At 40.5% G+C, this 26,128-nt stretch overlaps 1 protein-coding gene across 2 annotated transcripts in view; it reads right to left on the bottom strand.

Annotated features, from left to right (window-relative positions):
- Positions 1-23,332, bottom strand: part of PCMTD1 (protein-L-isoaspartate (D-aspartate) O-methyltransferase domain containing 1) — a 36,332-nt gene extending 13,000 nt beyond the window's left edge. For both annotated transcript variants that reach the window (XM_054394671.1, XM_054394672.1), the window contains exons 1-3: positions 23,199-23,332; positions 4,871-5,296; positions 1,305-1,407 (exon numbers count right to left, since the gene is read on the bottom strand). In XM_054394671.1, the coding sequence (XP_054250646.1) occupies positions 1,305-1,407; positions 4,871-5,177 (410 nt within the window). In that variant the 5' untranslated portion in view covers positions 5,178-5,296; positions 23,199-23,332. The remainder of the gene's footprint in view (positions 1-1,304; positions 1,408-4,870; positions 5,297-23,198) is intronic.
- Positions 23,333-26,128: the final 2,796 nt, after the last annotated feature.

Here is a 26,128-nt window from a genome sequence, read left to right as displayed (position 1 = left end):
CTGTATGACTAAAGACCAGTTTAACTATCATTGCAAACAGCATTTGTTACTCTGTCCCCAGAGCTGATCTTCACTAAATTTGGGGAAAATACACTTCAAGAATATTTAGATCATTTACTGTGTATGATCACTTATTTCCTCCAAGCACAATATACATTCAATGCTGACACTTACTGATGCAAAGTTTAGCAACTCTGGGGGTTTTGTTTTGGTTTAATTTGGGATGGTTTTGTTTTTTCCCCAGTTCTTGCATGTTTTGAAGTGTAAGTCCCAGTGTTCTGATATTCATTTACATAAGTATCCTAACAGGATTTTGTTTAAGCAGTAACAGGAATTTCCTTGCTAACCATTTGCTCAGTTTCTCTCAATTTCTGTAAAACTAGGATTTGAAAAACACTTGAAATTTCAACAGTAATTAAGAGCCTTCTGAACTGGGGTATGGAAAACAGGAGATTGAGCTACAGCCATTACAAACCCAGAGAACTGCAGTTCATAAAGCACACTGCTGCAAAACAAAGGTCAAGGGGCAGAAAGAATTTCTCTGTGCTGCCCACTGGAAAAGGGACATAGGACATAATTCTGAGGGTACTGCTACCATCTCAAAGCTTTCCTGCACTGCCTGTAAGGAAGATAAAGTTTTTACAGGGAACTGCCCTAGCTAAAAACACTGCTTTCTTCCCCTTTCAGAGGCAGAAGCCTGAGATTCAGATTCTTATGGGCCACCATAAAGCTATTAATAAAAACTTTGGTGAGCAGATAGAATTAACTAAGGTTCAACACCCCGTAACCCAGAAGTACAGCAGTAAAAATGAGTGGTGCATGAGCACAGAGGAGCACTTAAGTCCATCTCTTCAGTTAATAAACATGAAAGCAATCAGATAAAATTCATTCATGTCTAGAATGGTGGCAGATTAGAAAGAAGGTAACAGTTTACAGAAAGACTATGTACAATTCTGTAATAAAAACCTGACAATGGATACAAGTTACTCTCTACATGCACAGACAACTGCACAGCACATCACTAAGTCCAGAGGCATATATGCATTTATGTGCACATCTATGTATACACACTGCCACAATACAGGAACTCAATTTCCTTAAGTGTCATACAGCAGAAATACTTCCATATGTCTCGAGTGCTTTCTTAAGCCTTAACTTACCTTATGAGCTAATGTCACAATATGGAAGTTTTGTGTTTTGGTTGTTTGACACCATTCTTCTCCCTTCCCTAGGCCTGTAAGCAATGACTTAGTTTAAAAATAAAAATATTGCTGCAAGGTAAACTAGACAAATCGGGTACTTACTTATCAAAGCTATCACTATATTTTATGAAGCTCTCCAATTTTTCCTTGGCATATTCTACCACATCTGAATGAAGCTCTATTCCATGGTTAATCCCAAAAGGTCCTGTAAATAAAAAAAGCAGGGTGTTTTTTTGTGGTTTATTTTTTATTAAAGCACAACTACATGGAACAGCATTGTTCCTTTCATCAAAGTACTAACCATCACTTAAAACATAGAAGTCTCCAAACACTGCTAAGCAAAAATATGTTTTTACATCTGCTTTACAAATTAAGAGGAACATAAAAGGCCTAAGGATCCATGAAAGAGCTTGGAGAGAGCTTTGACAGAACAATTTTATAGAATTAATATTTTTATGCATGCTCACGAAGAAAATTAATCTGATTACATTTATGTCAGTTTGAGCAATTTCTTTGACCACTGTATTTGTTGGACTATAACCAACTCAAATTATAATTTAGGCTAAGTTTTATTATTTAAATTTTGAAGTTTTGTGGCAAAATTTTCAGCTTTTGCTAATTCAGAGATCAGGTATTCTAACCCTTAGCCACATCTGCTCTTCTAACTGTGCAGGTTCTGACATCAGAAGCCTGATCCTGACTCACTTATGCAATAATTAATTTCCATCTACAACACTGAAACTGACCACATGTTCACTCATCACAATCCCATCACAACTGCAACACAGCTTTCCTGCTATCAAATTCAAGTATGTTTCCAAGTCAATTTATGTGCCAAAAGTTAATGCTATTTTTCAGGAACCAAAAAAAAAATCGTGAGACAGTATTATGAGGATTATCCACATCAGGAAGGAATCTGAATCAGATAGTCACATTTGCTGTGGGGATTCTATATTTAACATGCACTCATAGCCCAGGGACTTTAGTCATTGGAGCATAGCATTGGAAAAGGGAGTGGGAAGGGAAAGAAGTGAAAGTAAACATCAATAAGATTAGACAAAATTTATATTTATATCTTCTACTGCAATCTAAAGCTTTCCTAAACACTTAGCTCAAACAGGTTAGTCCAATGAAACAGAATTCAATCTGTCTTTTCCAGGACACTGATTAACCTAGAGTTACTGAGAAATGTTTCATTCCACTTCAAGAAAAACAAAGTATATGCCACTACGATGGTTAATAACTGCAGTTCTTAGCATAGTTTAGAACGTTTTCCACCAGGTGAGATAAAATCAATTCACTGATTTGATATTGGCAGTGCTTGTGAGACCTCTGACGGCAGACAAGAGGTAGTTGGATCATCTAAGAAATGCTTTTAGAACTTGTGAAAACATCTGTCACACACTGACACTTAACACCTACTGCAAAAAATCATCTATCACATAGAAAAGCATTAGGATAGGCAGTCCCTTCCTAGCCATTTAAGGTTCCCTTGCATAGTAATAGGCTATGATGTTTCTAACCAGCATAGGTACATCATCTCTCCCGAACTTCATATATACATTCAATACTCTGTTTTGCAAAAGAAAGAACATTAAAAAATACTTATGAATGTCAGTTGCTCCAACAGCTTGAAATTTTATCTATGAATGCAAGATACCCCCCACATGATGGTACAGAACTGCACTTCTAATTTGAACAGAAATATCGTAAGCGTGCCCTCTTTTTCATCAAGAAAGTCACAGCTGTACATTTAAGCAGAGTCAGCCAGTCTAAAAACTTGAAATTAACTTCTCTTCTGCCCTTCCAAGTCAACTGGCCTCTCTCAGCAATTCCCACTATCTAGTCTGAACTACACTCAAACACTTATATTTTAACAGCATCAGCAACAGTTAAATTTAATCTCTATGTAGTGGCGTTAGGGCTTTTTTTAGTTAAGTTGCCATATTTCCAAGTCTTTACCAGTTTCACGTTATTTGCTAATTTGATTTAGTCATTCTGACACCGTCAATGTGGCAGAAGTACTACTCACTGTGTTGTCATGTTGAAAGATACCCAACTCCTGTCAAAAACCACATGGCTCTGTTACTAATTACAGTGCATACCAAAGTCAGTTTTTAAAAAGTAGGCTTTCAAAAAAAGACATGGATTGTCAGAAAACTGTCTGTTTACTTTTCTTTGTTTAAAACAAATACTAAAATAAGGAAGTATGATTATATGTAACTAGTAATTTTACCAAAGGGTCTAGCAGAGTAAGAAAACAAAAGCACACAAATTGTATTTACACCTTGCCCATGCCTTAGTCTAGCACCCAAACCCCATTACAACAGTGAGAAGCTTTTGGAGACTGGGTGCAGCACTACAGGAACATGGCAAGTCGACTTCTGTAAGTAGCTGAGCAGTCACTTGCTGCTCCAGGCTCCTCAGCACTGCTAGAGAAGTATCAGCACCTGTGCTGGCTCTGTGGGAACATCTGCAGTGTCACTGTGCTCCTCAGGGGATGTCAGCCAATCTCACCCTCTGTAGAAGACAAGCCTTTTCCCGTTTAATTTCTTCAACTCTGCAAATAATACTTTGAAGGATACAAATTCTGATTGATAAGGAGAGGTCAAACCCTGAAGTATTCAACAACCAATCAAAAGTCACTCAAAAGAGGTTAGATAAATATACAGATACAAGTGCAATAGAAGCCTTTTTTTTAAACATCATAGTTAAAAACAATAATGAAATTAAAAAAGGTTTCCACAAGGCAGAAAAACAAATTAATACCATTACTCACTACTGAAAGAATATTCCATTTAAAATATTATAATCTAAGTAAAAATAATCTACTCTCAAACCTGAAAAGGGCAAAGTAATACCAATAGAGTAGCTTTTCAGAATTATTTTTAACCTGTGAAAACAATTCCCAACAATTCCTATTTCTACAGGGATGAAATCTGTTGAATTTATTGGTATTAACTGGAACAAAAGACACTGCCAGAGATGCCAACAAATCATGTTTATGACTGTCAGTCATAATTTCTACTCTTTGATAAATAAGAGTAGATAACAGAAAGTAACTAAAGATAAGAAACAACCCAACTTTTCACACCTCAGTTGTGTATATAAACATGTGCAAAATCTGTGTATCACCTGTCAGCAAGGTTTCTGTAACCAAAGAGACATGAAAACTCCATGTAATAATTAAATTAGATCCATGAAAACTACATAGTAAAACAAATGGCATGTCATGGATTTAAATGCATCTGTTAAAAAAAAAAAAAAGTTAACTTGTTGGCACACATACTCTGTATTCTAAACATTGGGGATGGGGGCAGGATTAAAGCTCTTGCCCCTAAATTTCAAATGAGAATTTTCACAGAATCACAGAACATTAGAGGCTGGGACCTCCAGAGATCACTGAGTCCAACCCCCCTGCCAACAGCAGGATCACCTCGAGTACAGGAAGGCAAGCAGGAAAACATGTCTCAAAACACTCCATGAAAACATCACTGAAGAACAGTATCAGTGAACAGCTCAAACATAATATACAATAGCTTAACAATACATCTCAAAACCCCAGTTTTAACTACAGTATTGTCATTTTTAAATGAGTTTTACTGGACTAGTATAATATTTTAAAAACATACAGAAACACTGTATTAAAATAAAAACATTCAAGTTACCTAATATTAATCCCACCATTGTACTCAAGTATCCGGTTCCACTACCCAGATTTAGAAAAGATAATCCAGGTTGAAGCTTCAGTGCTTCCATGACTTCAGAATAAATGCAAGGTGCTGACAAGTGTATATTTCCATGCTTCCAGGCCAAATCTTTATAAGCATTGTCCCTGTATCCTTCCAGATAATAATCACCACGATCAATTGCTCTGAAGGCTTGCTCCACACTCTCAGTGCGAATGTATTGAGCTTCTTTCAAGTTATCAATTAAGTCATCGTTGTCTTCTCCAGCACTCACAGCTCCTCCCATGCTGAATTTCTATGATAATTCAATTAGTTCTCAAAATACATCAGGAGGACAGTATTCCCAAAGTGTAACTATGTAATGGATTCTCAGTTCTTCTTGCAGAAGCACATCACAACCGAATCCTGGAAAACAGATACGTTTACACAACTTGAGTTTTAAAACAGAAACAGCTATTACAGGGTGATGAAATGTGGTCAGTATTGGATCACTTTGTGAAGAACTAAACACTAGCTGTTCTGACTCCTAATAATCAAAACTCTGCCCTTCAGTTTTTAATGCAATGTTACTCGGCGTAGCTTTAATAAGTTAAGTTGGGCCTTCTACATTAGCAAGCACCACAGTGTAAGAGTTTGCAGACCCTGAAAACACTACAGGGCTAAGACCCTATCCTCTATACTACAAATATTTGGTGGGGACAGCAACTGCCTTTGGACTAGCTCTAGTCCCATCCATAAAACTGAATTTCCAACAGCAGTTGGAACATGTTACATCTGAAAGGAACTGGGCTTCCATTCAGAAGTCATTCTGCAGTGAGAGATAAAGCCAGGTGAGTGGGGATGTTCAGGAGATGCTTCTCAGATGTTCACTTTTGAGTTGAAGGAGAATAATAGTGCAGGCAATTACCCGTTTCTCTCTTCTGGATTCAGAACAGGAAACCCCTCCAAAGCATTTGCATTTCAGCTCCTCCTAATGCCTGCCATTACACTAGAGAGTACCAATTCCCTAAGTCTCTAGAAGTTTCAACACCTTGCTGGCTCTTGTGACCAGCAAGTTCCATAAATTCTACATAGCAAATTCACTTCAAAGCAATTCCTTGAGAGCTGCATTTTATCTGCAGCTATTACATGGTCACTAAACCCCCAAGATCCAGATGTTAAATATTTTAATGCTACATGAATTACCATCATGAGTTTTGTTGCAAGTTCCGGATGACCTAGCTAACACATGGAACAAACAAAACCAAACAAAACCCACTCAAACCCCACCCAAACAACAGAATAATCCCAAACCAAGACACACCTTCAACTCTTTAGCAGCATTGCTGAGTATTACCTTTTACAAAAATCCCCCTTCCCCTTCAAACAAGCATATTTCACCAAGTACTCTTTTTAAAATGTAAGGTCATCTTTTATGGAGAATGCTCCAATGCAGTTCCGCAAATTCCTGCTTTGTACATGCCTATTTGTGAAAATTCGTGAGTCAGGGATTCACAAACACAATCCCAGGTGCCCAAGGTCATTTAACAGATCAGAATGAAGCCAGCTTCCAAGTTTACATTGTGGGGATCACCACATGACAATTTTTATGGTTAAGTACTTCAAAAAACAAACCTTTTTTAGAACACTAATGAATCTTTACCTACATTTAACATCTATCAAAACCAGTATTAACTTCAGGATTTTTTATTAAAGTAAAAAAATAATCTGTAAAAATATTCCAGCCCTGCTCACATATCTGCACTAGCGTTACAACTAAAAGTTCAGTGACCCACTGAATCAAATGACAGTTAAAAAGTTCAAGGATGTACAGAGACTAAAGCAAGTTTTGCCATCTTGTCATGTTAAAAAATTAATGATGCTCTTGAGGTATGTTTGGAAATAAGTGTAACTGAAACTGCAAATGTAAGAACTGAGCTGTTTGAGGACTAATACAGCTGCTACATCAGAGAAACAGAAGCATCACTGCCAGCCCTGCCTGCAGAGTGCATTCACTGCCTCACACCAGCAGATGGAGAGCTTCACCAGCTATCTACACTCCCCTGCTGAGCAGGCAAATGAACAAACAGCACAGCTCAGGTGGAAAAAGGTTGACCTTCCAAGCCTTACCGTTTCTATCAAAAATTGTCTTCACGAGTTATTTACAGGAAAGAAGTTTTATGTGAAGCATTTGCTAACTTCAATGTACTCAGCAGACTACAAGAAAAAGAAATATTTTCTTCTGGTATTTTGCAATTTTATATCCTCAGTATTACCTATCTGACAGCTGAAGTTGCTGTATTATCACAAGATTTTCTATTAGTGATGTCCACAAAGCGTTTCACCTTCATTAATTGTTTTCAGGCAGAATCTCAAAGGCAAGAACATAAAAGGTTTGGTACACAGCTGAGTACCTAGCTAAGTGTGGTTGAAGGTTGTGTCTTACTCCGGGTACACTGCTCCTGGCTGGAAAAGGTGACACTAAGCAAGCAGTGAGATTGTTTGCTTTTTTAATGTCTTGCTTTTGGTTTGCTTCCATTAATCAGCTGTGGAGCTCAACTCTGGATCCTACAGCTCTAGGTAAGCAAAAATGTACTCAAGTGGAAAGTATTTCTCTTTAAAAACAACAAACAACAACACTGCAGGAAGTTAAAGAAATAGATTTTTCCATGAAAAGCAAAGTCGTCTGCTGTAGAGAAATACTGCTATTTGACTTTCCTCCAACACTTTTACATTTGGAAGCTTTTACCCTTAAGTAAAATTACTTGCTTCTAGCAGAGGCAATAGACATGTGAAGTCAAATACATTTTTTACTATTTTAAACACACAAAAGAAACCACCTCATAAGCTATTTTAGCACAGCTGCAGAAAAAGGGTGAGTTAGTCAAAGCTTCCTGTGATTGCTAGCCCAGGACCAAGACAAAGACAGAAGAAAATGCTATGATAACATTTTCTACACAGTTGCAAAGCTCACAGATATCCAAATTTAAATACAAGCAGTTCAGAGAGCAGGAGCAGTATTCTGATGCCTTTTACACCAACAGGTATAGAAACTTCAAAAGGAAGGCGAAGAGTGCATAAAGTTAACAAAACACAGTTAATTCTGTTTGCCTTAGGAATCTTACAGAGAGAGCAACAAAAATTGTAATTTAGGAGATAAAATGTCAATGTAGTCTTACAAATGTTTAAGTCCACTTGCTGATTAAAATCAGCTACAATTACAGACAGACAACTGTTTCTCACTCCACACTTACTCATGATTTATTTTTACAAGTTGGAACATTTTACCTTGGAGTTTCTTATACTCAACAAAAAATAAATGTCAACACCCTCCCCAGATTCCCTGAAAATCCACACAACTAGCACAACACTTCTGACTTGTTTCTGACCTAACCTGTACAGATTTTACTGAAATCCCTTATTATAAATAATTTGATTTGATTTTTAGTGTAACAGTGTGAGAGCTGAAATCCTCCTAACTCACCGGCAATACCCAGGCTAGCTCAGTCTGGAAGCAAATGAAGCTTTCTTTACAAGCAAAACTATAATCTATGATTAAATGCAATTAATATGTACAAATATACACTATTCACAACATTTACAAATATGTACAATCAACAGCAAAACACAACCAAGCCCCCTGGCTTCCCCCTCCCCTGGAGGGGCTGTGCTTCTTCCCCAAGGGATCTCTCCCAGCCAGCCAGGAGGACTGCCCCCCCAGGCCCCCTGGCAGAAGGCAGAGAGTCAAGAAGCAGAGAGGCTGTCACACTTAGCTTGTCAAGGTCAGTATGGGGGTGTGTTACCTTCAGCCAGAAAAGAAGCAAGCAGACAGAAGCTGAGAAAGCTGAGACTAAGACACTTTGTTTTGAGTAGTGATTCTTAAACATTTCTCTCTCTCCAATGGAAGTGTTTACAATAATCATTATTTTGCTTTCTTACACCCAATAGTGATTTATTTACATTCTTTCACTTTCTCTGCTCAAACTTTGTGAAGAAAAATTAAAAAGACAGTCTTAAAACCATCACATTTAGTATTATCATATTAATTGAACAGGTGCTCCTCAGTTATGTGAATCTAAGTGCTGACAACTTGAGTGTATTTTAATTCTTCACTATTTTATCAGCTATGCAAAACTCTTACCTGAGAAGTTAGTAACCAGATGTAAGGTTTGCCAAGCTGCTTTGCCAGTTCTCATGGGGACACAAGTTTTGCACATTCCAGAATTTTTACAAGTGCATTTGCACTTCAAATTCATTCTTTCTGTCACTAAGGACTCACATGTCCCCTTAAAAGCAGATTGAACACCATGTTAACAAGGTATTCAAATTAATTTGACAGACAAAGCTTTGCCTTTGTTATATCCAAAGAGGATCAGCCACTGATATTTTCTTTAAGCTACCAGCTTGGAGCACATCACACTACTCTGAATTAAGGTTGTGGTACATTACCTTCATAGATTGCATGCATAATTGCACAAAGAACCTTCCCCCTACTATACATTGATACAGACACATGAGTAAGCTGTCAAGTATCCCTAAAAAGGAATAGTGTGACTGGCAACAGAAGGAAATTAACCACCCACGCACACAAGGGCCTGAAACGCCTCAGTACGATTAAGTTCTGATTTCTTCATGGCAGAAGTCACCACCACCACTCTGATCAACACAGGTTTAAAGTTTCCCAGATGTGGTAGTTAGAAATTACCTCCCAAATAACCAAGTGTTAGATTTACTTCTGAATAGACTCAATTGATGCTACTTCTGCAGCTGTAATGAACTCAAGATTATGCTTTGCCTGTCCTTGTCCTGTCCAGCAACTCCTACAACAAAAGGACTCCATTTTTAGTTTAGCTTCCCTTTTTCCCCCAAGTATTTTAAGTGCTGCACAAGAGGAAACACAGCTCCAAACTGCAGAGCTGAGTGTAAGATTTCAGCTGCACCCTTAGCAATCAATCATTCTGTTTATTCAATCTGAAAGGAAAAGAAATAGTAACATTAGCTTCACTAAGCAAAGGCTGGATACCCCCAAAATATTGACTTGTGTGCTGGAGGAACTGTAGTGGGTGATTATGAAAATCAGAATAAACTGCAGGACACAGAGGAATTTCAGAATGAAGTCTTTACAAATAAGTTTTAAAACCTTTATTCCCTAAGCCTTGCTGCTAACCTGCTACTAAAAGCAAGAAAAAGTCCAAGTGCTTCAGGAAAATCAGCTGCTATCTTAACTGCCTTCTCTGCCACAGCTATTTGTTTTGTCATTCCAAATAACTTAGAAGGGAAAACTGCTGTTTTCAGAATATAGTATACACTACTTGGTACACCAAGGAAAGCTCTATAGGAAAGACTGCATGCTTTGGAAGTATGTCCTTTAGACTTATCTCACTTCAAACTACTCAATCCTAACCTACTGTTCAGCTGATCAAGAAGCCACTCAAGTCAAATAGGAACAAGTACAAAAACAAGTACAGTCAGCTTTCCAATGTAATGCACTCCACGCAGCATACTTCAAGGTTCTTTGTAATATAGCAATGAAACAAGGAAGAGATGACAGGATTAATGTTAAGCCAAATGAATGTAAACAGCTACAACTATTGACTTAACCTGAATTGCACTGACCTACTTGGGCAGAAGTGTTTGTCAAGTCTGATGTCAGCTTAAGCCTTGAACCTCCTGTTTAGGCCTTCAATGGCTGTTTATGCAAGATTCCAGGTGTGTGCTTGCTCTCCTTCCTCCACCTGCAGTCACCTGAACCCACCAATCAGCACATGGTACTGCACTGGCTCAGAAGATGCACTGAAGCCTGTAGCAGTGCAGAAGTGTATCAGCAGGGACAAGCACGTCAGCACAGACTGCATGACCAGATTGAACCTTGGTACTTACACAAGGGCAGAATTTTGGGACCAAACGCTGAATTTCTATGCAACTTTTTTGAAATTTTTCTTAATTTCTTGGTTTTGGTTGGTTGCTTGGGTTTTTTAGACAATTTTGTTGGTTGTCCACACAGGCACAAAACCATTATTCTTTTTCCTTCCTTGGACTGTTTTCTTCTCTACTGCATTTGTTTTACTCATCTGAAATTCTGTCTACTCTCTTCACACAATGGCAAAAAATTGAAATTAATTACCTTTTATTATGAAGCAAAGAACCCCACACACTTCCTGGATGGTGCTTTTAACCCATAGCTTAACATCACATCCTGACTTAGTTCTCCTTGCTGCTTAAGCTCTGGGCAACCAAAAAAAGTTTGCAAAACGGAGGTTCCCAGGCTGCAGGAGCCATTTCGTCTTCCAACAAAGTCTCCCACCTGTGACACCACAAGTTTTGAATGCCTACTTCAGAGCAGAAGAGCTCACCATTTCCACCCAAGATAGCTAGCAGTGCAGTTTGCCATTTTGGGAGGAAAACTAGAGTACAGATAGTTTCTGAAATTTGAAGGCATAGATCTACACCCACTAAGCAATAAAGCAGCCCTGTACTCTTCAGAGAGCAAGTCCTCAGCCATGGTCTCTAGGGTTGTGCTTATGATTCAATAGTTGTCACTATGGTCACCACAACAGACCCAGCTTCAGTGTTGACATCCTAGAATACCCTCTGGCCCACAAACTGACCTTTCTTAATTATATCCTGCAAAAACTCCCTGCTGAGAAACAGGAAAGCTGTCTCACTGCCCTACTTTACTGACTCGTTAATCATTAGCAAAGAGTATGTTGGTCATCTGCACAAAACAATGTTCTCCCCACCTCAAACACAAAACATTTGGGGGATTTTAATATCTACAAACATTCTGCATCTAGTCATTCATGTTATGAAAAGCTTTAAACTGGGACCAAGCACAGAAATATTCCTTTCTCTTAGAAGGATTTGCTACTATGTGATTTCACAGTAAGTTTTAATTTATCCAATATCTGTTCTAAAACTTATATTAAGAAATGCTGTTATCTATAAAGTAGATGGATGAGATGCTGATGAAATGATAATCAGCTCTGCAATATCCTGATTAGCTCATCTTTGCAAAAGTCTCATGAAATTTGAAGCACCTGGCATTACCTGCATAGATGTTACTTGGCATGAGGCATAAAGAGTTTGCCAATTACTGATGGGCAGTATTAATAATCAGTTGCTGCGCAGTGCTCAGAACCAGCTCGTCCTCATATTCTTCAGCAGATGAAGAGAAGTGCTGGTAAGACTCCAGATGCTCTGAAATGCTTTGAAAAAATCATTTTCCAAAGCAGCAAGATGCTATTACAGCTGGTATCATCAGACAAAAAAAAAGTATAAAAATTTGCTGTGTCAGTCCAGTGATAACTCTCTAAAAAAAAGAGAAATTCTAAATTATTTCAATAATTTCAGAGAGCACTGCTAACTGCTAATAAAGGTCTGAATACCTGATTGGAAAGGACAAGAATTGGTATCTATGACTGTGTATGGCACAGCCTGAGTGGTACAATTAGACAACTCCTGGTAACAGTATTTGATCATGAAAGAACCTGGCAGTTCTCTTCCAGCAGAGTTTTTAAAGGTCTTGGCTTCTGAGAAGTATGCCTACAGCTCTGCCTATGCCCAGACTACAACTATTTTAAGTCTGTCTGGTATAAACTAGTCAAAGACTACTGGTTTATCACAGACAGGCTGTGAGAAGCAAGAAAGATGAGAAGCTTCTCATCAGACCTAACAGACCCACAGAAACAGGAGGTAGCACGTAACAGCAGCTTGCTCACTGCAAGACTGAAATATCAGGGCTTTGCAAGACACATAGGAATCAGTGATGCTTAACACATGCAGATGTTTGATATTCACTGAGTCTGCATCATGCACCTGTTTTCAGAAGAGAAACTGCTGTCTGTGCACACATATCACAGGAATTAGCGAGCTACAGTGACCAGGCTGCAAAACTCATTGCCACAACACACAGCTTTGTGCAAGGGTATTTGACAGAGAATACTCAGTTCAAGCAGGTTCATATAAGCCATAACAGTCAAATGCGCAGAAGAGCTGTAGAGAGAGGGTTAAAAACCAAGCAACAAAAAACTTTTGGAATATCTAATTCAGTCTGAAAAGGTGAAAGGCATATAAGTAACAAATATTTCCGCAAATTTTAACATTACCTTAATCATAAGCCACTTAAGCCACCTTGGCAGAAAGGACATGCCAAATACTCAACATTTTTAAAACAAAACCTGTTGCTCTTCATGAAAGGAAATACTTAAGTCTGTGGTGACCAGAAGGCAACAAGCCTCAGCAAAATGTGATGGTCCTTTATTTTCAGTATCACCTTCACAGAGCAGCCAGTAACAGCTGGGTGGGGAGAGGGGAGAGGAAAGAGGGAGAATCCTCTTTTATAATGAGATACAAAGCAGGTTTAGTCCAAGAACCAAAATGTACTTTCCTCACCTTTCACCACAAATGTAATTTCTGCAGTTAACAGTTCTTAAACAGATCAAGTCAAAGCTCATATAATTTTGAGTACACAAAATGTGGCCCATGACAAAATACTATTTCAGCCTGTGCTAAAGTTCAAAAGCTTATTGCATATAAACATTTCAAGTTAAATAACCCACTTCCAACAGCAACAGAACAACATACGCCTGTTGCCTTTAGCAAAAGAAAATAGAAATGAGGTCAAGTGTAAAAATAGAAGATAGTTACATTCCTGACACTTGAAACCATCTTAAAGCTATGCATTTACTGCAGTCTCTACAAAAACAAGCACAACCAAAAAAACCAGACCCAAATAAAAAACAAGTATCAATTTTATCAAGCACTAAAACCTTTTGATTTTCTGATCTTTACAAATGTATCTGAAAGCATTAAAATTGCATGCCATGATCACAGCATAAACAAATTTTAATCCTGTCTTACCAAAATGTTTACTTTCACAGCCTGAGAATCTCAACTTTCATTTATTATGTGTCCTCTTCTGAGACACTAAATCACTAAAATTAATAATATTCACATTCTGATCCTTTTTATTATAATCTTAAAATAGTACAGTGCAGTCCAACAGTATGTTTTGAAAAGTCACTTTATTACTTGGGGCTATAATGCTCAAGAGAGAGGAGTGAGTAAAGCCTACTCCTGCTTCCTTCTTATCTTGCTCTAAACAATGATGTAAAACTTTCACTAATGCAATCTTCCAGAAGCATCACACTGGATTCAGCAATTTTCTTCCAGTGTCACTTGTTTACTAAAACACACGCACACTGACAGTTATTTTCATCTTGACAAAGCAAACAATGGTTATCTACTTGCACCTGACTTTATTCTTTTTAATCTCCAAATCCCACATATCTCCAAGCGCCTCAGAGTTAGAGGCCCATATCATGATTTGCTGCATTCTCCATAAACAATGTACCTTAAAATTATGAGACCCTGTCAATAAATCCTGATTTAAGATGCACACTTCTTACTTTATATGAAACAGAGACTATCCCCCTCCTTCATGGTTCTTACCAAAGTAATCATTCATCGTAACTTTCTGAATGTACAAATCAAGCATTAACTACATCTATTTTAAATGTTTACTAATTTAAATCTCTACACAAGTAACCCAGAAATAAAAGATCAACTCCTTATTTTATAATTTAAAAGGTTACAGCATTAGCACTGTTCCTAATGCCTGTTCCAAAGTTTCATGCAATCATTCCAGCATTCTCCCTCTTCCTGTTGCTATTAAATTACCCTCCTTTGAGGTAACATTTCAAAGTATTTCTGTTTTTAACCATATCACTTTACTTCACACCTCTGTGGCCAGACACTAACTCCTACCACAAATTTTCAACTGGGCTTGCAAATGATTAAACAGGTTATTTGCCAACACCTATCAAAGGTTATGCAATAAAAAAATCTATTCTGAACACAGCAAAGGAGCAGGGACACACTGAAATACCCTGAACCACCAGTTCTCTCCACCACCACTTGTCCTCTCCAGAGCACTTTTCATACTGAGAGTTCTGACTGCTTACAAGGCCACCAGATTCACCAAGGGATGCAGGGGAAAAGCATTTGTGGATTGCTCAAGTACTATTACAGGATTTGGAGGAACCAAAGGAGGAAAGGGAGGAAGGAATCAATGTGTTTTGGAAAGGAACAAGCATGGAAAAATCATGGCTACAGTGACAAAAGGAACAGGTCACCTGTGAACAGGTCATTCTGTGTGTCTAGCTGTGCCCTACCCCAAATCACCACTGTCTGTCCTGTCTGCCTAGTAATTTCTTTTTTGTACCTTTCCCTGGAACTTTATTCAGAATGCCTGTGGGTCTACGTGACAAGTGGAGTCAGACCACAGGTCACAGAGGTCCCCGAGTCTGTGGTGCCAGCAATTGAGGAGATGACCTTTTGCAGGTGAGGATGACAGGGAGTACTGAGCCAGCCAAGTGAGCAAACTGGCAGAATGGCCTGGAAACCATGGACAAGGCAGACTGCCCAAGTGAGGCAACTGAAGGAGCTAGATGCTAAAAATAAAATAAAAAAAAAAAATACACACACATTTGCCATTAGCAGACACTCAGCTTGACCATCAAGAAAAGACAACAGGTTAACGCCATTGGCCATTTGTGCTTGCATCAGTGCTGTGTTCTCCATGCTGTGGTGGCCAAGTATATATTTATATATGTATGCTACATATATAAATATGTTTGTGTGCTACTCAGACTACGTGCTTAGCCTCACTACTGTCTGGACCTGGGGCCATGCCTGCCTGAACTAGGAACTATAAAGACTTGAACAAAACCCCTTAGAAGCCAGAAGCAAAATACACAAATATATTTTTAAGTTTAAAATGTTTCTGCCACTATCACTTCTCTGCCTCCAAGTGTGAGTCAAGGACTACTGCAAATATTCCTCTGTAGTTATGATTTACTTATAGTACTAACAGCAGATGTGGTCTGGAGAGGATCTGGAACATTTGAGAAAGCTTCAGAGACCACTCATACAAGTATTTCACCAAGAAATGGAATATGAGAAGCTTTTGATTTTGCAGTAGCTGTGCACTTGCACAGCCCAAATGTATCCATCCCATTAGATTTTCTTCAGTCGTACAAGGCATGTTTTTTCACCTGGGAGGAGTGTAGTTTACAGATGTAACACAAGAGGCTGCTACAGCACATAACCTGCCACAGATGTGAACAACTCGTTTATCCAGAGCTTTCCAGAATGGACAAGTCAAATCCTACACAGACTTTTCCTGACAACTGAAGAACTCCAGAAAACATCACAATCTCAGGAAACTCAGCAGTAATGAGTCTTAGTCATAACAAATGCATAATTAACTGAAGTAAATAAGCAGTGAATAAGGCCTATGGGATTTTATAATGCTGCAAATGTCAGCTCAGCAGAAGTCAAAGAAACTCAGCAATTCAGTTTTGCTGACCTACTCACTTAAAATAATGTCACAAAGCAAAGCATAAGAAACTGGACAGCAGGTGACTATACTGAATGGAAACAAACCCACACTTCATTCTCAAAAGAATAAAGGGCAGAGTTTTGCAAATAAACAGCAAGGCCACATGCTCAAAAAGAAGAGCCAGTAAAACCCTACCTGCCAGAACCCAACACTAGCAAATGTAAACAAGAACTCTGAGCACCCAGCAAAATTTTTCAGATGGCATTCAAACCCTTTAATGGCAAACTGATGTCCTAGCAGGAAAATCTCACAGCACTCCTAATTACTTGAAACTATTACTACTGCAGGAGCCCCAAACTTCTGCTTTGCTGAAATTAAGTATCTCCCAGAGTTTGTTCTCTTATCAATGCTGTCATATATTTTAGCCATATCTCTATCAAGTGAAAACAACTCTGTTGAAAATACAATTACTGAGACAGTGGCTTCAACTCTGTTCTTTTTTTAACTTCAATATATAGATCATTACACAGAACAGTGGTCCTGACTGGGTTGACTTTTTCTTTCAACTGTTTGTCAAGAAAACCACATGGTCATTCCTGAATACCCACTGAAAACATCTGCTACAGAAATAACACAAATAAATACTCAAAATAGTAACCACTTCTCATTTTCTTCCAGCCACATGGTCCTAATTCCTCTGTTAATATTAACCACTTAAAGGAACCAAGCCTTTCATTTGGGACAGACACCACAAGCACACCAGTTGCTGAATGAGATTCACTAGTTTCAATGACTATCACTTCACTTACAGAAGCCATACATTGATGCAGGTATCCCTTTTAGAAGCAGCAGCTTGTCCTTTTTCCAAAAATTACCAAAAAAACCCAGATGTTCTCTTTGAAATTTAGTTCCCTCCCATTCCTGAAGACAACAGGAACTGATGACAAATGCTATCTGCTTTACTAGAAGGATACTACCAATAAAGATACTTTTAAATTCATCAATGCATGTATTGTCAACTATCACAGCATGCTGCCTTCATTTCATCTTAAACTACTATTCTATAAGAACTGTGATTTGACTAACTCCTACTGCTAAATCTACAAAAACATCTCCAGACATCCATGGAAAATAAAATATAATCTCCTCAATGATGATTCGATGTCTCCTCGAACACTAACCAGGATCACAAAGTTGTTGCTATTCATCTTTAAAAGAGTTAAAGATTGCTTAATTTGCCATTAGAAACATGCATCTAGCAAGCTAATAGTCAGGAATAAAAAGCAAGAAATACTCATGACTACTGACAGCTTTAATAAGCATTATCTATTTAGAAATTATGCAAAGGAAAGTTTTTGTAATAGTTACAGCAAGCCTTTGATACCTGAAGTGTGACTCAGGTGCTCCAACACAGACCTCTAGTGCTATTTTAGGTACTCATGTGAACTTGGCCTATGATATGGCAACAATTAGTGTTAAGTAACACAACAGAGAAGTCTTCTGCCCACATCCTGTCCTTGCCTCCCTGCAAATAAGCAAGAGTAGCTGCTGTTGTGTGATTTAAGACTTCTACACAGAACACATACCACATAAATCTGAGGGATGTGTCCTCTGAAAGAAAATCAACAGTAGGGACTGGAAAGGCAAACAGATAAAAGTTAGCACACTGGCTAAAGACTTGTAAGAAAAAAGACCAAAGAACAAACCTAGAGACACTCTCTTACCCAGAACCAAATGTGCAGTCCACCATCACCAGATTCTAAAAACTCTTCAGGACAGGGCCCTGTTCACAATGACCACACTTCCCCACAACTGGTCGACCCTACCTGTATTCTGTGTACAGACATTCTCCAGTAAAGCATGGATAAGGACTGTGCCTTCTCTAGCTGCTCAGCTACCCCTTCAACTTACCCTGCCTGTCTTATTTTTTTTTTTTTAACCTCGGAGGAATGTAGGCTTTAGTAAACCTATCTCGTAATCACCAGCTCCATGCTGACAACTCAGATGTCCTGTAACACCTTCACAGATCTGTCCTTCACACAGAATTCCAAACCACTTGCTTTAAGACTATTAGTTTTAAACTTTAAATGTTTATTGGCAAATTCTGGACTGTTTCCTCAAATTTTTGAACATTAATTCCATCTGTCGTCTTTTACATTCTAGAAACACTGCAAATCCAAATTCAGCTTCTGTTTTGCAACTGTATGCTGAGCACACTACTTTGAGAAAGTCTGGAGTGAAATGCAGTACTTGAGAGAAATACCAAACCTCAATGTTTTCTGTTACCTTAACAACACTCACAGTATTTTTAATCTCCAACTCTGTTCAACTTGCAGAACTCTATGTTCTGCACTTGCAACAAATTAGATCTTTGCATCCTTTATTTGCAAAACACTATACAGAAGAGCCAGAACTCCAAAACTATCCTTCATTAAATGCACCTTCTAAGCGGAGGGCTCTGAGTCTTCTTCTGCCATAACACAGCCCTCTAACCAGAGAAGCAGTTTAATCATGCTCCACCATGGTCACATCCTCACTCTACAACTCCTCCACATGAGAATACATCAGAATCTGTAGCTGGAGGGTTACCATGGCAACTTCTGATGTCACCTCTAAAGTATTTTAGGGCTGTGGGGCTTGAGGTTTTCACTTTTTTCCCCAAACTGCTCTATGACCACCATCTTCTCCTTGCAATAAAGTGGAATTTTTATTCTTGTGCTTCAATTTGAAAGACTCGCAAAATTAGTTGAGAAGTAAGTCACATATCAACTGCATTCACAGCCTAGAAGTGATGGATACTGCAGTTGCTTTCTAGATACAACTTCCAATAGTTGCTTTACAAGACAAGTTCCATAGGACAAACTGACAACTTTTAAAGATATCTTTACTTCGTTTACTTTTACTTCTTACTTTCAAGGCTTCCAATAAGCATCTAATCAAGTACATTTGAAAAGAATGCAGGCATTATTTATCAGGATTTCAAGTTCCTTGGGATTAGTTAACATCACTGTCATCATTGCAGGAGCAACACTTACTCTGAAATTTGCATAATGTACTAGGACAAAAAGGACAGAGAACATACACTACTGTTCTGAATGGCAGCCAGCTAATATTTCAGTCCTGAAAAAAAAAAAAAAAGAAAGAAGATATTCAGCAATTCTAAGCTGCTGTAAATTCTACCCCTTCTTCAAGGCCCAGAAGTCCTGCCGAATGGTCTTTGACGACACAGCAGCAACAACTCCTTTAAGACCTTGCACTGAGCACGCCTGAAGGCTCTCATTAACATCCAATGCACACAAATAAGTTCCAAGGGAACTGGAGCACAGTAGTTATTTCCTGATGTTGTAATGCAGTTACACCCGTAATATTTAATACAAACTGCTTCACTTTACTCCCTAGAACTCCATACAAGAAAGAAGTGGAACAGAGTTAGCACAGTTCTGCAAAGCAAAGACATTCAAAGGATTCTCTGACTAAAAAAAAAAATCTGTTGGTTGGAGAAGATGAAGCATGCAGAACAACTTCTCACCCTGCTGGCAGATTCCTAGAGTGCCTTTAGGCCAGTCACATACCTGATCTGCAAAACAACGTGGCACACATACTCTTCCCCCTTTTGCTTTGAGGAATTTACATTCTAAATAGATAAAATAAATAAATGATAATATTTAACAAAGTTTGCATTCAATAGTGTAGACTTCAAGGCACTTTCCTTACACAGCTAACTAATGATCAGCTCCAAAGCACCATTTGCATTTAGCAGGGTAAACCAGCAGATCTTTGCTGAAAATGGGAACAAAGCAGGAAATTTGAACAGAAACACCTAAGGACACTTCCAATCCAGAAACAATAGCTATATTCTCAGATGCTTCTCACCATGTTCTGAAGAGTAGAAGGAACACTTCCATACTCTCTAAATATTTTATAATGGCTTTAAATATATTTGTTTTGGGGAACTGTTAAAACTTCTGGGCACAAACCTTTTTGGAATATTGCAGAGAAAAACCATCTTGCCTAGAGAGTTTTGGAAACATCTTTGGGAAAAGAAACCTGTATCACTAACCACATCTTGCAGTGGGAACTTCAAATTTTATCTTTGTGCTACAGTTTCTTCTTTCCAGTTTGCCTGAAAAAAAAAAGGTACAGGCAACCTGCTCTTTAGAGACGTGCCTAAGCTTCAGAGTACACACCATCTCAAAGCAACCACACTTCCAACTTTAGGGAAAGCCAGCCAATTGACTGCTCTGGTATGGTCCAGTACAGGCATGGAAAACTACAATATGTTTGGCAGTCAGGTTCTATTCTTAGTCTCCTATTAGGCAGCAGTCTCTTCAAAAAGAGCTTGGGGCAGCCACTAACAGGCAAACAGAAGACTAAGCAATAAATACCACCAATCTGCCAAGATAGGACTATAAAAATGGCAAGACTTCATAGATTTATAAATAGGATAGTGCAGAATTGAAACTGGCTGGTCAAATATCTAAAGCAAGTCATCACATGAAGTGTGAGACTGAAGGAAATGCAGAAGGAAAGCCAACTAGGAGAAGCAGACAGATTTTCACAAGAATTCTGCAGTGAAGACTTCTGATGATGCAGGGAAGGAGTCTAATCCTGCACAGACCAAGGGATAACATTTGCCTGTCCAGGGCTGTCCATTATTGCATGCTTCTTTCTGTGATTTCAGGACATTTTCCTCACTGGAGACCTCCCAACAACATTCAATTGTTTATCCTTGCATTTCTGAGGGACATTGACTGTTGTCAAGAACATCTGGCTAAGTGTCCATCCCCAAAGCCCTTATTGTGGCTCTCTGACCTCACTCATATACTTCTTACATTCCTATCATTGTATTTATTCACTCAGAGAATGTTAAAAACCAGTAACTCTTTTACATATTTGTCTACCTACACATCCAAAATGTTTTCAAAACTTTCCCAACAAATCAGGCAGGAGGCAGCTCCTTTTATCCAAGCCTGACTTCCTTCCAGAGACTGTTTGCTTTGAGTAAGGTAAGGGTCCTGGGGGCAGCAGGGGGGAAGGTTATCACACATATGATTCACTTGCAATTATGGTTACAATGGCATTCTCACAATACAACCGTGCCATTTGCTAACTTTAAGCATTACATTTTTTTTACATCTTAAAAGCACCCTCTGTAATACAGAGGGCATATAGCCAAGAGGAATTTGGTATCTTCATTAATGTGCTGAATAGCCTTACCTGTGTCTCTTTCTCCCAGTTTACTGGTCATTATCAGAAGAAACCTTACTGCCTTGCTAAAGTCTGAAGTTCAGCTGTGCTTGACTTTTACTTGTCAGGAGTGAAAAATACCCACTAGGAGAACAGCAGCTATATGGGCACTGCGAGGACATGAGCATTCTCCACACATTGCATCAGCTCAGTACTTCCATCTCCCTTCTCATGCAGACCCTAACAATATTTTCCTTCATCGTCCACCAAGAAAAATGAATGCCCCTCACCCATTCCCCACAGGAGGTTTAACTGTTTTCCCTTTTGCTGTCAAAGGGGACAGAGATGTAACAAAGCAGGCCCAGGCTGCTGACTGCGTGTCAAATAAATGCCAAGATTCCTTTCCCCTTGGCCCTCCCCTCCACTTCCTCCAACTTCACTGCGAGCTGCGGACAACTGCTGAAGCAGGACGGGGGAGGAGGGCGAGTGAGACAAGACCTGCAGATGCAGAGTAGGCGACCTGAGATCTAGGGGCGAAGAGGAATCACATTAACCACGGACCGCAGCTCAGCTACAGGCAGACATGACCCCACGACGCCTCCCCCGTACAGATAACAACAAAGAAAACGGATGATGAGGTAGCTGCCTCGGAGAGAGTTCCTGCTCCTCCCCTTACGCTGCTCGCGGCCAAAACAGAGACCGCAATGTAAACAGAAACAAAATGTGCGTGGAGGGCAGTGCCGGGGGCAGAGGTAGCCGGCTCCTTTCCCTCCCCGCTGCACCTGGAATGCTCACCGACTCCTGCTGGCGCCCACCCGCCTTGGCTTTCGGGACAAAAAGCTAAGTTATCAGGCATTTTAAACACTCTGTGTAAATGAAGTGTTTTCCTCTCGCTGATGCCGCATGACTTCCTCTGCATACCCTTCCTTAGCTCACAGGTTTTTCTTGAAACAAAACAAAACATTGGCTCACAGTCCCTTTCTCGTCCTCCAAAATCTTTCGACCTGGAAGAATCAGCCCCAACAACACCCTGATGTTATAAAGATTCGGAAAAGGGAAAACAAACAGAAAGCAAGCAAGCAAACAAAAAAAACCAACCAAACAAAAACCCAACAGTCAATCAAAACAATACAATATAAGCTCCTGCTCTCACCGCATTTCCTCAACGGCAAAAAATCCCCAGTCGTCACGGGGAGGAGGCAGGGCGCAGAGCCGCAGCGGGGGACGAGCGCTGCCCTCACCTTGCCTCTACCCCTCCTCAAGGCTGGAACCTTCTCTCTTGTTCCTGCCGTCACCTCCCCTAATTCCGCACACACCTGCCCCCGGCCCGCGGCAGTTACAGCAACCACCTCTCCCCCCAACCCTTTTTGGGCCAGGGATTATTCGTTACGCAGACGGCGAAGGGACGCGGGGGGTGGCGGTGGGGGATCGAGCACAGGAGGAGCAGCAGGACTGGGCTGCCGAGGCCATACGCACTCTCTCCCCGTCCCGTCCCTCCCCACCCCACAGAGGCGGGCGGCACCAAGCCCTCGCCCGTCCCGGCTGCGCGAAAACAACCTTCCCCCTCCCCCCCTCACCGCTCCCCGCGCCTGCGTGCGGGGCCAACGGACAATAGGAACCTGAACGCCCGGAGAAACGAGGGGAGGGCAGGGAGCGAGCGGGCCGCACTCACCCCGAACCCAACCGTAACTCAGTGTCCTGGCTGTCCGACGGCGGCCTCCACACCGCACAGCGCAGTTCGTTCTGCCTGCCCTCTACCCCCCGACTCCCTCCTTTTCCCCCTCACTGCGGGACACTCACCCGTTCTGCAGTGGGCCCCAGACCCTGCACGGGGCAGCAGCGGCGAGACCCCTGCCTGGGGTAAACAGAGGCGGGAGAGAACTGCGGTGGGCCGGGTGGGAGCGCAAGCAGGGGCGATGGCAGAGAGAGCGGGAAATGGCGTGGCGTGGCGTTGCGCTGCCGCGGGTCGCACAGCACAGGAGTCCGCAGGTCGCGGCCGGCCGCGTTGGTGTGAGACGGCAGGGGGAGGCGGGGCCCAACAGCTGAGAGGATGTAAACACAGGGTCACGTGACCCGCCTCCGCGGGCGGCCGGGCCCCCTCCGCGCCACCGGGCGGCTGCGAGCGGCGGGAGGGGGGAAACGAGTCGCGATTGGCCGCGCTTCGCCAGACCCAGAGCCAATGGGAGGCCGGCATTCACGCCTCTCGTCACCAGTCGCTTGCGGCTGAAGGGAGCCTTGGCCTCCCTCACCAGGTCGGGAGCTGCTGCCTGGGGCCGGGCCGGGCCGGGCCACCTGTGTGGCCTTGCTATCCGTGGTACGCGGTTTATTTGTCTGTCGTGAGCCGCTGAAAATGGGAAACAGGCTCAGAGTCTCTCATTAGAGGGGCGGTACAGCAGCCGCAGCAGCTGGACGCACAGGATCTCGGGGCCTGTTCGTAAAATAGGCTCAGGGTGTCCAGTGCCCACCAATACTTGCTTAGCTTTCACCGGGCCTCCTGCTTTTATGGCCGTTTTGGCCTTATTCAAACAGAGGCAAGGGAGAAGCTGGCACGTCTGCAATGCCCCTTCTGTGGGGCTGGTCACAAGAGAAGTCAGACAGTGGCACTACCCCCTCCGAGGGAAGGGGTTTAAGGCTTTGATGTTGCTGATACTCTGAAAGATGGGATCGTTTGAGAAACTACAGAGAGGAAGAGGCATCTCAGGGCCAGCTCAGAGGAGTCTGGGAAAAAAAGGAAACACTGTAGAAAGCAATAGACAGGACTAAGTAGAAGTCTAGACAGCCTGGGGGCCCGGTGCAGCCTGCAGAAGCATGAGGCGGACAAAAGATACTAGGTCATTCTGAGCCTCTGGTGAGGTTTTTAAGGCATTGTCTCATGCTTGGTTTCAAAGGGAGATGGAGGAATGACATGCAGCTCAGTGAGTCAGACGGTGGAGCTGCCTCTGGTGTTATGAAGAAAGTACACAGGTGTCAGGACTTGCAGCAGCTTGGCTAATCAGTTTTCCATTAAGGAAAGGAATGAGAAACACCAGAGATCAGTATCAGAAAATGGATACCTGCATTTGTGCAACAATAAGTTCATATTCACCAAATGATCATCAAGCAATGATGTAACATTTACAGACCCAAGGATCTAGACTGGACGTTACAATAAAAATTTAGGTAACTTGGTGACATTTACAATGATAATTTAATCTGGAGTGGTTGAGATTTAGTTAAATGCACCTGAGAGGCATAAAGTTTTGAGCTTTAGCCAAAGTTTGAGTACCAGTAAAACAGGCTTTCTGAGTAAAAGTTAAGAGAAATTAAGTGCACAAAAATGTAGCTGGTAAGAAGCCAGGAGTGAGTATTACTCTGTTGGGGGTTGGAATTAATTAACACCTGTAGCACACAATGGTGGTAGATGGCAGCAAGTGAGGTGGAGATAATATAAGAGGGAAAGTTTCTTCTAGGCTGTGATTGAGAAACAATCCTCACTTTTTGTTAGTTGCACTGAGATTCACATGGTTCTACAGATGGACGTACTGCTGAGACTGATGCCTCTTTGCATGAGAGAAATGGACAAGCAAGAAATTCCATTTTTACACTGAAATATGTTTTACTCTGAAATAGTAATCTTAAATAGTTTTTGATGGCTTTCAGTATTGTACCCCAGCAGCCATTGTGCCACTTCCAAAGGTTTATAGTAAGTGGTCTTCAGGTTCCCCAGAAGACAACTGGATTGGTCCCTAAAGAGTGCCAAACCCAAGCAATTGCACATACAGCATCAACCCTCTCATAGTTAAGCTATACTATAAAATATAGTCATGCAATCAAATGTTAAAACCAAGTCATTTAGAATTTGGTACCAAGAAAAGTATTTGTCTTTTAGATGTCTATAGGAGTCTCCTAAAAATCTGTATGACATTTCACAAATCAGAGGGAATATTAAGCCATTATTCACTTTCAAAAAGTTTCTAAAAGTTCTGGATGCCTACTTTAATTCCATTTATTTATTTATTTTTATTTTCCCATGACTCATGATGGAAGAAGAGATGTCTTCCTACAGTGTTTCTGCTTTTTACCATTTGTAACTTGTCTCAGAAGTATATTAGGATACAAAATGAATGTGTCAGCAGAAAGTGTCATATGTTATCACCTCTGTCCTACTCATTGATGGTAAGCTGCAAGCACGAGACGCTCTCCATGGAAATGTGTTGAGTTGTCTCTAGCTGTAGGTGACAGTGAGTCAACAACAGACTCTTTATGTCATCCTTTTCTTAAATCAATAGGGTATTTTGCTAAATTCATAATGTTATCTTTTTAGAACCAACACAATCATAGAATCATAGACTCAGTCAGGGTTGGAAGGGACCACAAGGATCATCTAGTTCCAACCCCCCTGCCATGGGCAGGGACACCTCACACTTCTGTGCCACCATGATCAGTAATTTGAATCTGAACACTGTGAGCTTCCTTTGAATAAGTCATATTGAAAGGAAATTACTGTATTTTATATCTTAAATGAGAGCAAAAATTCTATTCTGAAATTAGTAAATGTTGGGAATTTGCCTGTAATTTTGCCTGATTCTGTTAATCAAACATGGAACAATAGGAAGTGTAATTTCTGTGAATTAACATATAACTTGTAGAGCCTCTTTTCTGTCTATGGGCTGATAATACATTATTAGTCCTCTTACTAAAGGCAGCTGGCTGGTGCAGTAATTTCAGAGGCTTTTAAGACCAGCCATTTA

This window comes from Indicator indicator, chromosome 31 (genome assembly GCF_027791375.1).
Source record: "Indicator indicator isolate 239-I01 chromosome 31, UM_Iind_1.1, whole genome shotgun sequence".
Classification (NCBI taxonomy): domain Eukaryota; kingdom Metazoa; phylum Chordata; class Aves; order Piciformes; family Indicatoridae; genus Indicator; species Indicator indicator.
The sequence above is the reverse complement of the archived record's forward strand: the minus strand, read 5'-3'. Positions and strand labels throughout refer to the sequence as shown.